Source organism: Talpa occidentalis, unplaced genomic scaffold (assembly GCF_014898055.3).
Source record: "Talpa occidentalis isolate TD23 unplaced genomic scaffold, MPIMG_talOcc4v2.1 talOcc4.5, whole genome shotgun sequence".
Lineage (NCBI taxonomy): Eukaryota > Metazoa > Chordata > Mammalia > Eulipotyphla > Talpidae > Talpa > Talpa occidentalis.
The window spans coordinates 50,173,424-50,186,104 of record NW_023604861.1 but is presented as its reverse complement, the minus strand read 5'-3'; the positions used below and the strand labels follow the sequence as shown (position 1 = coordinate 50,186,104).

At 35.7% G+C, this 12,681-nt stretch overlaps 1 protein-coding gene across 2 annotated transcripts in view; it reads right to left on the bottom strand.

Moving 5' to 3' along the window:
• Positions 1-12,681, bottom strand: part of BRCA2 (BRCA2 DNA repair associated) — a 60,322-nt gene that overhangs the window by 14,353 nt on the left and 33,288 nt on the right. Inside the window, exons 14-18 of one of the 2 annotated variants that reach the window (XM_037527143.2) lie at positions 6,871-7,295; positions 6,040-6,221; positions 4,790-4,977; positions 1,295-1,465; positions 449-803 (exon numbers count right to left, since the gene is read on the bottom strand). In XM_037527143.2, the coding sequence (XP_037383040.1) occupies positions 449-803; positions 1,295-1,465; positions 4,790-4,977; positions 6,040-6,221; positions 6,871-7,295 (1,321 nt within the window). The remainder of the gene's footprint in view (positions 1-448; positions 804-1,294; positions 1,466-4,789; positions 4,978-6,039; positions 6,222-6,870; positions 7,296-12,681) is intronic. The other variant, XM_054701908.1, reaches the window with a different exon arrangement.

The window sequence follows — 12,681 nt, the reverse complement described above, 5'->3', positions numbered from 1 at the left end:
GTGATCATTCTTCCCTCACACCAAAAAACACAGGAGTTTTTGGAAGGAGTCTACCACTTACACTAAGATTACAGTATATTTTTAAGAAATTCAGCACCCTGGGGCCTTCCTGGTGGCCTAAGGGTTAAGTCTCAGTGCTATTACCACTATGGCCTGAGTTCGATTCCCAGCCAGGCACAGCAGACCTCTCCTGTCTTACCTACTGCTCCCCTTAGCAATATATTTCAGTAAAACTCACCTGTTTTGCCCCCACCTCTGTCTCTGGTGAATCTTCTCACCCCCTGTACCTCTGGCCTATACCCCAGTTCTTCTATGCCCTTCCCCCAAAAGAAAGTTGAGCATCCTCATATAGGTGTAAGTAAATGAAAAAAATTTTATGCAAAACCTCTGTAATTTAACTGAATCAGTGATTTAATTTTTACAAAGTTTACGCTTTAATTTAATTTACCTTTAACATAACAGTTTCTGGGGCTTCAAGAGGTGAACAGGCATCAGGAGAGCCCACCAGTTCTGCTCCATGGATAATGATCTTCTGACCCACAGTCAGTCTACCATTGTTTAAGAGAGCTAAGAGGGGAGGGTCTAACTGGGCCTTGATAGCATACCATCCATCTGTAAGTTCAATAATGTTCCCTTTTTTGGTATCCACAATACTAGTTTTACTGCAAGAAGGTACAGATATATTTGTGCTTGATGAAATTATTTCAGAAATACAGAGAACAAGTGTTTTTGCAGCGGTGTCATCCCTTTCCATTATCTTTTTTATAGCTGATCTTCTGCTTCTATCAATTTCCGTATCATATCTAAAAAAGAAAAATGTGTACTTTAGGAATTACAAGTCCAGAATTACATTAAAAAAAAGTCATCAATATAATTGAGAATGAAAATTAATCATTTTTACTGAAGAAACAGTGACAGAGAATTTAAAATTTGGTAACTAGTAATATATTTAAAAAATTAAATATTAAAACCAAAAATGCAAAAAAATTTGCAATTTCTGAAGAGTGAATTAAATTAGTAATTCTTATTCTTCTCATATGCCAAGATGTTAATGGGGGGAGGTGGAGGGAAGCAAGAGGTATACAAATGTGTGACTTCACTTAAGTGGGGTCTTGGGATGACAAGAGAACTACTCTGTACAACATGAATAGAAGGGAGGGATGGCGACTATCACCAACAACTGGCTCATGGTAACTGTCACCAACAACTGGTTCTATGACACTAAAATCACAGGCTATACAGAAGTCTGCATCAAATCAGCATGTGATTATATACCTTAATGCTTTAAACTTGCCTGTATTTTAGTTGAAGCAGCACTCTCTCAGGGTTTAGGCATCTATTAGCAAATTGCTTAGGAAAGGCAAATTCCATAGCTGCCAGTTTCCATATAATCCATCTATAGTGATTATAGACCCAAACTCGTGAAATAAGCTTTGGATCCACACCTGGGGTGTCACACAGAGCACTGAAAAAATGAAGGTAGAATAATGTAATAAAAACACATACAATGATACAAGTTCAATAGCCACTACTATTTTGTGCACTAAAAATTACATTGTACAAGATTGTTTAATAAGTTTATGTGTTAATGTAAAATCAAGAAGGAATGTAGTTAGTTTCAGAAAATTGTATGACATGTATCAAAATAGGCTGATAAAAGCTTCCTCACTGCACATATTAGTCAATACAATTATTTCAAAAGAAAAGTGAGATCCTTAATTTAAAATTATTTTAGTTAGGTTACATTTCTTATGAAAGAGGTTGTTTTTAGGGCCTCCCCTGGTGGCGCAGTGGTTGAGCGCTGGGCTGCGAGGCTGCTGCAGTGCCAGCTCAGTCCCTGGCCACCCGCGAGAGTCCCACATGGCGCGACAGACCTCTCCTGCCGTGCCCACTGCTTCCCTCAGCAGTGTATTTCGTCACTCTGCCTGTTCTGTTCCCCACTCTGGCTCTAGTGAATTCTCTCACCCTCCCGTGCTTCTGACTGTACCCAGTGCTTGTATAAATCACTCAATCACTCAATCAATCAATCAATCTTTTAAAAAAAAAAAAGAGTTGGGGAAAAAAAAAAAGAGGTTGTTTTAAGGTCACCTAAGAAATCCCTTTTCTAGTCCTGGTGCCTCTCTGCTCAAATCTCTAATTTCTCTTTCCTTTCCCATTTTCACACTAAGAAAACAAATAATTAAAAGAGAACTTCCAGAGGCTTCCACCCTCACATCTACCAATCCAACAGTGCCTATGCTTTTTTTTATTATTTTTTTAAAGATTTATTTATTTATTCATACAAACACTGGGTACAGTCAGAAGCACGGGAGGGTGAGAGAATTCACCAGAGCCAGAGTGGGGAGCAGAGCAGGCAGAAGGACCAAAGTACACGGCTGAGGGGAGCAGCGGGCGGCAGGAGAGGTCTGTGCACCATGAGGGACCCTCCTCCGGTGGCCGGGGAGCAGCCGGGGATCGAACCGGCGCCGCGGAGGCTGCGGGCAGCTTCGCAACCCAGCGCTCAACTGCTGCACCACTGGGGAGGCCCAATGCCTCTGCTTTTATACTTCATATTTTCCTTACATTTGCACACCAGCTCCCCTCTTGTCTGGACAAGGACAGTGACTGAGCAAAAGGTCTCTCTCTCCTGATCACCCCTTTCATCTGGATGATTTCCATCAGCATAATTAATACTTTTTTCTACTTTAAAAACAAACTAAACAAAACTAACATCCTTTGATCCTACTTCCCTCTGCAGATACTGTCCTCTTTGCTTCTCTTTTTACCAATTCTTAATAGAATGAACTGTATTCTCCCTGTCTAACACTTCTTCTTCCACTGCCCCTTTATTGCATTCTGATCAAGCTTTCACCCCACCAATCTACTGAACAATTTTTATTAGGGTTAGTAATGACCTCTCCATTGCTAAACCCAGCGTCAATTCTCAGTTCTCATCTTACTTTACCAATCAACAGTAACTGATATAGTTAGTCCTTCATTAGTGCCTGCAATTCTATCTTTACTTGGTTTACAACACACCACACTGACGTTTATTTCTAGTATTTGTGTTGCTCTTTCTCAGTATCTTTCATGGCATTATATTCCATCTCTGTGATAACTCTTACATTGATTTTGTTGGCTTATATCTTAAATCTAATGGCAAAATTGTTGGCATCATTCTTAACCTCCTTCTTCTCTCATATTCTTTATATTATCCTTGAGCAAATCCCAAAGGTGTCACCTTCAAAATATATCCAGAATTCAACTGCCTTTTACCAACTCTGCTGCCATCTCTTTGGTCCAAGCTATCATTTCTCATGTGTATTACTACAATTGTTTTTTAAGATGGTATCTCTGCTTCCATCCTTGCCCCTTTCTATAATCGGATCACAACAGCAGCCAGTCATTCTTTCAAAAATATCTCAGATAAGAACAAAGAGGGAAGGAAGCATAACAGTTTCTGGTGGTGGACTAAGAGTTATTGGGCAGTAGGTGCACTACAAGGCCATCCTTGACAGGGGGGATTTTAATGTTACCTCAATTAAAAAATTTTAAAAAACAAAACATCTCAGATCACGTCACCTCTCTGCTTTATACATTCTAGTGGCTTAAACAGAATAAAAGTGGTTAGAGACTCTACCCTCAACATGATGGAATAGAGAGGTTGGGGTCATCCTCTCCCTCAAAAACAACTACTAAAAAAGTAATATTTGCTCATAGGAATATCCAGATTCTCTTTTCTGTCTGTAGAGTCCTAAGACTTCCCCACAGAGATCTTGAACCAAGGTTAGTGGTGACTGAGGGGAAGGAATAGGAGGAAGCGAAGAGGAGAGTGACTGGGCTGGGAGTTAATTACCCAAAGCCATGGCTGGGGAAACCTGGAACATTTTGAAATTCTCTGGAGAAACTTTGCTCACATGCAAGTGGATGCCGACCTAACCCAGGGCAGTGGGAACTCTAGAGCAAAATAGCAATATAGGCCCACATAAAAAAACCAAGAAAACCTCAAGTTAATCTAACACTGAAGCTAAAGGAACTAAAAAAGAACAAAAGCATCCAAAAACAGATATGTGGAAAGAAATAATAAAAATTAAAGCACAGATTAAGTGAAAGAGAAAACAAAAAGTTCAAAAAATCAGAGAAACCAAAAAGTAAGGGCACCAACAGCTTTCCTGCCCACCTGTGACTATGCAGGTGCCTCTCTTTTTCTTTCTTCATTTCCTAATAAACCTGTTCTTCTAAAATGTTAAAAAAAAAGGGGGGGTGGGGCACCAGAGTAAAGTTTCCCATCTCTTGCCATTGGCATAAAGTAATACCTTTCTGATAGCAAAAATTTTAAATTATGTTTCTTATTAGAATCATAAGAGGTTCTATAGTTTCTCACTTATTAATGTTTTATGGCACTAGAGTTTACTAGTTTACTGTTTGAGCATTTCTGATTAACTTTTAACATTTACATGTTTATTGAAATACCCTATGAAAGAATATGATATAAATGTATTTGTGTATTTGTTTATGATAAGGCCAATTCAAACTTTATTTTTCTGATGTCTTATTTTGTAAATGCATTCAAAATGGCCAGTTTAAGAAAAAGCAATTCATTAATTAGATTAATCCCCAAACAAACTATAACTCACTCTTTAAAATATTTCAACAGAATGTCAATTGAATAATGCACTGAAATGAATTCAATGCATAAAAATTGATTTCTGGGCAACTTTTTAAGTTCAAGAGAGAGATAAGAAAACAAAAATGTGGGACTTGTGAGATAAAGATGGATGGTAGAATATATAATTTAATGCAAGAATACCTATAAAATTCTTCTTTGCCAGCCTTTCCATCATTGGAGGGTATGAGGAATCCACCATCAGCCAACTGTATGCCCTTTTCAGTCCATAAACTTTCCTTACCAAAATAATCCTGCGTGTGAAACTGAAAAGACTCTGCATTTTTGCTGTTAATTCTTACACAATGTTTAGAAATACCAAACATATATAGCTGCAGGAAAAAAAAAAGAAAAATTGATGAATGGAAAACAAAATCATACAAAAAACATAGTTCAGAGAATGAAAATAAGCTAAAACTGAATACTATAAAAAATGTTATATAGCTATTAGTAGGTTCAGAGCTATGATTTGTTCACATAAGTTTAATGAAACTATATATATGAAAATATTTAACTTATTTACTGGAAGCTAAAAATCTTAACATGAGTGATCCACATATTCAAGAGTCTGCTACACCTTTTTCATAACCGTTGTGTATGTATTTCCTGTTCTATCTGCTATAGGAGGTTATTGTAGGGATAAAAAATGAATGCTTTGAGAAACTTTTTAAGTCAAAATAAATTAGAAAGGAAAGAACAGTGAAAAGTTTAAGTATTTGGAGATCAGATTTCTATACAGGCCTGGCCTACTTTCAAAGCACATGAGTAACTCCAAAATATCTTTTTCTTTTATCAAACTTGACTATGGAGTCTGACTCATAGTTTTGGAATTGTGGCTCTTCCACTTACTAGTAAAATGACATTGGGACAGTTATTAAATCTATACTTCAGAGCATTTATCTATAAAATGATGGACAAAATAATAGTGACTTTGAGAATGCTTAGAAAGATTTACCTATAAGCAACATATGTACAGTGTCCAGGAGTGCTTAGTACATACAAAATAATAAATGCTAACTATTATCATTATTTTCACCTCTCTACTACCTAAAATTCGAACAAAATAGGACTGCCTTAATAAAAATCCTCTTTTAAAAATGTATATGGCTATTAGCAGGTTCAGGGCTATGATCTATTCACCCAAGTTCAATAAAACTTTCCTGACAGTAAGCAGTTATTAAGCAAGCTTTGAAGGGGAAACAGAAATAGTATTTTGAAGTTCAGATCACCCTGGTATGACTAGGCAGCAGAGGAGGTTGTAGCCTGACTAGGAAGCATGCTTTCATTCACCCATCCCTCCATGGATGTCTTTTTAACAGATCTTGGAAATGTTAGTTAATAAAATAAAATTACATTTGCTACTAAAGTGCTTGGTATTATATACAAAAGCATACCTGTTTATGAGAAAATGCAGAGGGAAGTTGGCCTCCTACTGCTACTTTCAGAGAGATTCTAGTCATAGAGGATGTTTTTGCAAGATACAGACTGCCTGGTTGTGGAAAAATACATTGTCTTTGTTTCTTTTTAATTCGTAAGTCCTGTATATCTCTGGCATTCTGAAGAGTTGAAGTTAAATCTATTAAAGAATAATTAGCAAAAAAAAAAAATTGAATATAAAATTTAAAAACTACATCTTTGTTTTACAAAATTATATGTATCAATTTGCTCTAGTTTCAAATCTTCAAGAAGGAAAAAGATTTCAACTTACAAAGAATAGAAATAGTTTTTTATTTCAAATTTGAAAATAGTCTGATAAAATATGTTGCAATGGCAATCCTAGATTGTGTGTCTAATAGCTTTTTAAAAATAAAGTCCTTAGTCGTTATCTTTGAAAGAAAACAGAAGAATTCAAACCTAATCTTTGGACTTAGAAAAATTTAAAGCATTAAAAACATTTAAACATTTAAAGCAGGGCCTCCCCTGGTGGCGCAGCTCTGGTTCGATCCCCGGCTGCTGGCAAGGGTCCCACATGGCGCGCAGACCTCTCCTGCCATGTCCACTGTTCCCCTCAGCAGTGTATTTTCGTCAGTCTGCCTGTTCTGCTCCCTGCTCTGGCGAATTCTCTTACCCTCCCATGCTTCTGACTGTACCCAGTGCTTTTATAAATAAATAAATAAATCTTAAAAAAAAAAAATTAAAGCATTAAAAATCCTCAAGGCATTATTTAATGTGAGAAACAGACAAATGAAAGGCAAAAATGTGTCACACAAATTTTCATACTATACCTAAAGTCTCTTCACTCTCAGTGAAAACTGTAGTTGCTGCTTGACTAGTGTTATTTTTGTTCCATTGATGAATTTCACTGTCAATAATATTTTCACTATCACCAGAGCAACGTTCATCTGTGTTTTTTGGTTTGTATTTATTTTCCTCCAATTTAGTAATCCTGCTAACAAACTGTTCAGTTCTGTGAAACTGTGATTTAGTTTTAAAAGGTGGAACAAATACTTTCATGAGTTTGCCTGTAGTAATTGAGTGTTTCCTTTTTTCATTTCTTGTGACAGAAACTTCATAAGGCTGTTCTGAAATTGGTAAATTGCTTGAAGATTTTTCCAAAGTCAGATGTGTATAAAAATGAGATTTAGAAAGAAATTCCTGACAAGGTGCGGCAAAATTTGGACGCTGTATTTCTGGCCGTTTCTTAGCTGTGCTACAGTTGGGTAGAAAACATTTATAAAAGTTTGATTATTCACTAGTAAATAGGTCTTCAATAGCTTACTTGGCAATCCTATCCTGAGACTATTTTGCATTCATCATAGCTGACGTTTCAAAATACCACCCTTTCCAAATCTATATTGTATATATAACTAGCTCAGATATATATGTATGCACACACACACACACACACACACTCTCCCAGTCTTTGACTTTACCTCCAACTTCATATAATAAAATAGCAAATCAAACATGGATCTTCTATTTTTCCCTCTCCAGTTCTATCACAGAACTCCTTATTTATCTGCTTTACCAAAGAAGTATATTTGTCCTCTTCTCAAGGCCAATAACTTCACCTGCAGTCTTGACACCATCTAGTAACTCAGTATCCTTAGGAATCTCACTCCATTCTTTCAACTATGATTCTACCTCTTTCTTTTCACTTTCTGCCACCTGCTTGTATTTTTTATTACTTCTTTCATTTAGCCAGAAATCCTCACCCATCCTTAAAAGACCCTTTACTCAGCCTTAATTCCACTTTAAGCTTAAACTCATTGTTATCTTCCCCTTCATAACAACCTTCTGAAATAGGTAATCTTAACTAGCCATTTTCACTTCAATTTCCACTCATTGAACACTTATTTCTCTCACTACTCTAGAAATTGTTCTCAATACCTAACAAGCTCCAAGATGCCAAAATGAAATTGCTTCTTGAGTAAACTCATTCTACTCGACCTCTCCACAACTGTCAGTTATTTTCCTTCTTAAAATTCTTACCATTAATATCAACACGTTTGTCTCTTGATTTCTTTTTCTTCCTTCTTTTCTCTTTCTGACTGTTAAAAATATTCCTGTCCCTAAATTTTAACTTCTTCCCTAGGTGATATGAATCATTTCTATTGCTTAAATTATCATCTACATAATAAAAATATCAAACTACATCTTCATTGTTGAATTTTCCCCTACAAGTTATTCCTCCACTTTGAGCTACCCATAGCACCAGAAATCCTTACCCTGATGTTCCACATTCAGACACCACACATCCAAAACAAAATTTATCACCTTCCCTAGAATACATTTTCTTTCTAGTATCTGAAAATCCTGTATTTCCTTTAGCCAGACCCGAACCACTGGAACTTGAGTTCTAGGTAACTTCATTTAGTTATCCATTCATTTACCCATAAAAATTCTAATGAGTTCCTACTATGTGGCATGCACCATCTTGGTTGGGGGATAGAAAAAAACAAAATCAGAGCTTGTGTTCTAGTGGAAGAAAACAAGTATGTTCACTGATATTACATAGGGGTAGAAAATTAAGGCACAATAAAAGGGGCAGGAAGTGTCCAACAGAGCTAAATGAAGGATATTTTATATAGGGTGGTGAGGAAGACATTACTGATAAAGTGGCATCTGTACAGAGACTGAAGGAAGCAAAGGAGAAAGATATGGAAGATTTTAAGAGAAGACTGCTGCAGCCAAACATCACATTGCAAAGCTCAGACAGTTTACCTGGAGCAGACTGAACAAGGGGTAAATTAGTATATGAGACTGGAAAGGTAGCAAAAAGGCCAAATCTTGAAGTACTGTGCATCATGGTAAGAACTTGGGCTTAAACTCTAAGAGGGAAGTCATGAAGTAGTTTTGAGTAAAGAAATTATATAATCTGGATTTTTCATTGACAATTCACTGTGCATGGGGTGGGAGACGAGAGCAAAGTCAGAAGCAGTGATACTAGTTTCAACCAGAAGAATCCAGTTTTATGATGCCTTCAACCATTAGTGGTGAGAAGTAAATGGATTTTATATACAATTTGAAAGCAAAGTTGTTAGTCTTTTACTTTTATATGAAAACAGATTAAGCTAAGGGACATCAGCTTTGGACATGATAAGTTTAAGATGTCTATTACTGACCAAAATAAAAATGCCAAGTAGGTAGCTCGACAAACATGCTGTTCAAAGAAGATGTATGGAATACATTAATTTTGGAACAATCAACAAGTAGATGGTATATAAAGTCATGAGATGGATGAGATTTCCAGAGAGAATTGCTGAAAGAGAAGTGATCTGGAGTTGAATCATGGGGAAACTAATAACAGTTACGGGTTAGGAGAAAAACTAGTAGCAAAGACTGAGAAAGAACAGTCACAGGGATAGAAGAGAGATCCAGAAGCTAGAAAAATTAAAAAAAGGAGTGATTAACTGTGTCAATGCTAGTGAGAACATAACAGGAGGATGGAGATAATTAGTAATCTGGTAAGGTATGGAGGGTAGTGATAAAAGACAGGAGTGGGAGAGAAAGGAAAGAGATGAAGTAGAGCAAATGAGTATAGACAATTCTAATGGGCTATGCTTTAAGAGGATCAAGGAAATGGAGTGGCAGGATTAAAAGCATCAAGAAAGGCTTTTCTTTTTATAGTGGGAAACATATAGCAACTATTATACTGATGGGACTAATCAAGGAGAGAGGAACAAATCAGAGATGCAGAAGAGGGGACAATTGCTGAACTGATATCCTTGAATAGATATGAGATCTAATGCACAAGAATGAATAAACCAAGAAGTTCTCAACCTTACTTTCATAGATCTCTTTTACTCCCTTGTTTTCACATAGTAAGAGTACTATGAAAACAAGAAGCATGCTCTACAGGTTTTGATTATGATGTCCAAGTGGAGATATTTTGCCACTTGGTAAATCACTATTGACCAAATCTAACTGAATCTATCTATAGTGCACTTATTCTCTACCACCTGAATTAAATGGAGATCTTTACTTCCTGAAAATCTTGTACCAGTTTTACTTTGGTCTATTTCTAAGTTATAAATCTGGCTATGTTGCTCTTTTCTTAGAAACTTCCAAAGACAAACCATCACCTACCCGACTTGTCAGTTCCAACTTGTGAGAAATGATAAGACTTCCCGATTTCTGTCTGTTTCCTAACAGTCTTCACCCCACACACCTGCTTGTGAAATCCCATGATGAACGTCACACCATTTTTCAATGCTCCCAGAATTTGGAGTGCCCCCCTTCACTAAGCATTCTTTGTATCTGTCTGAAATACTTTTCCAGTTTAACTTTTGTCACATAATTAGCTAGCAATTTTCTATGCTTTCAAATCACTGTTAAATCTATTTTAGCACAGCAGGTTTTTGAATAACATTATAAACTCTGATGAGAAAAAACCAATCCAGGCCAAGCTATTCAGGACCTGCTTCTATTATACTCTGTTTCACATAAAGTTGCAATTTCCAAAAACCTATCTATGGTGTTAAATGAGGGCTTACTATATTTATATCATAGTAGTTCTTTTCATGTCTGGCTCCCAAACTACTAATTTGAGTTAGATTTATAAATCTTTATATCCATTAACATGGGAAAAATTAGGCACTTAAAACAGGTGCTTAATTCACTTTTATCAACGCACAAAACTATTTTCCTATAATATGTATAAATTAAAAAAATGCAGAAAGAAAATAACTAAACATTTGCTTTATTTTTAATATTACTATGTTTTTGATAAAAAGAAATGAAAAAATAATCACTGGGCTTTTTCTACATTCATAGCAGGTATACTTGTAGCTTACTGAAAAATATATTCCAGAAAAATAATTCAAAGACTTTTTTTTATTTTAACAATGCCACAAATAATTGTATTTGAAAAAGTAACATGAAAACAACTGAAACCATATCTTTGGGCTTAAAAATTACCGATAGACAGTTTTCACAACTGGTTTCTATAATTCTAGATGATTCTATGATATTTACATTCATTATCTCTGGGTGACATCTCTGTATCTCTGTAATACCTCTTCTTGACTATTTCTGTTGAAAAGTCATTATGGAAAATGAACTTTTAGCTTTGTCAATACCACCCACCATTTACTAAACGCTCTTTCCTCTCCCTGTCTTCTCAAATTATGTATTTGATTCTGTCAATATTGACATTTGACTATTTTACAGCTCAATGTGTTATATCAGTATAAAATATATTAATATTTACATGTATATTATGATTGTATTTTTTCACAAGTTTTGCTTTCCTTTGAAGCAAGCATTATCTTTCAAAATCTTTACTTAATTTTCTATGTACCTATCATTTATTCACAACCAAACTCAGAATATATAAAAACCTACTTGAATTCTGCTCATTAATGAAATTTTTCCCTCCATCTTGAATAGTGTTTCTAAGTTATCTTCATTAGTTTGATTTTCGGTTAGTTTAATCTGGCTTACTGTGAAGTGATGTGATGTTTGTTAATCTTTGTATGTCCACATTTAAGAGTAAAGAATCAAAAAGTTGTTTGGAAGCTCCTGGCATATAGATGGGACTTTGCTAATGTAAGCTATGCTACTGATTAACTGAAAGTTTCCAAATCTGGAAGCTAAATGGGGTAAGAAGACTTGTGGGGTGTCCCCAGTATTAAATATGCATACATTAACTTAATCCCTTCCTTTTCAGTACAATACTCTGCTTACAGTTATGCTTAGGTGCTCAAAAGTAAATAAACTCTCTATAGCATTCTCTGGAGATTGATCTCTAGTTTTTGTTAGAGTGAACAAAAGATACTTGTGCATTTTCAACCCATTCCTTCATTTTGGTTCCTTCCTTCTTCACAATTTTTCTGAAGATTCACCAATTCTTCAGTCTGTGAAGTTTCCTTCACTAATCAGTTTTTTCCTGCATGCTGAAGAATTTAGTTACTGTGGTCTTCTCTTTCATTTTTACTCTCTTTGCGTATGTGTGTGTACACACACCATTGTGCACATGCATGGGTGTCAATGTTCTTCAGTGAAGTTTTAGGAGGCAATGAAAGTAAAGTGAGCATGAGAATTCATCATTTTCATTAATAAGTTTCCTAATAAATAAAAACACTTCAGGCGCTGCTTCATTTTTATCTTGAAGTAAACTCTTCCAGGGCTCTATTCTTCTGTTCCAAATGGTGTAGCCACTACGAGGCTTAGTAAGACCACTCTAGTTTTGGGATTGCATCTCAGTACCATCCTAAGGACTCCCTTTGCTTCTCTCCTATGTTAAATTCCTATTTTCTCAATTCCCATATCTTCCTCCCTGATTTATGTATTTGCTTGTTTAGTTTCCTTAGAAAAGTGCATGGGAGATAAATCTTTTGATACTTGACATCAGAAAAATGTCTACCCTCAAATGATTTTTGGTCTAGGTGCAAACCATTTTATCTCGAATTTTAAAGGCATTGCTCTGTGCTATACATAACACAATCTATAATCTTCCAGTTTCCACTGTTGTCAGTGAGAGAATTCACATATTGCACCTTTTGAAACTGAAACTTTGTCTTTACTCTCTGGAAATTTAAAGGTTCCTTTTTGCTCCTAGTGCTCTAAAATCTTACGTGAATATGCCTTAATGT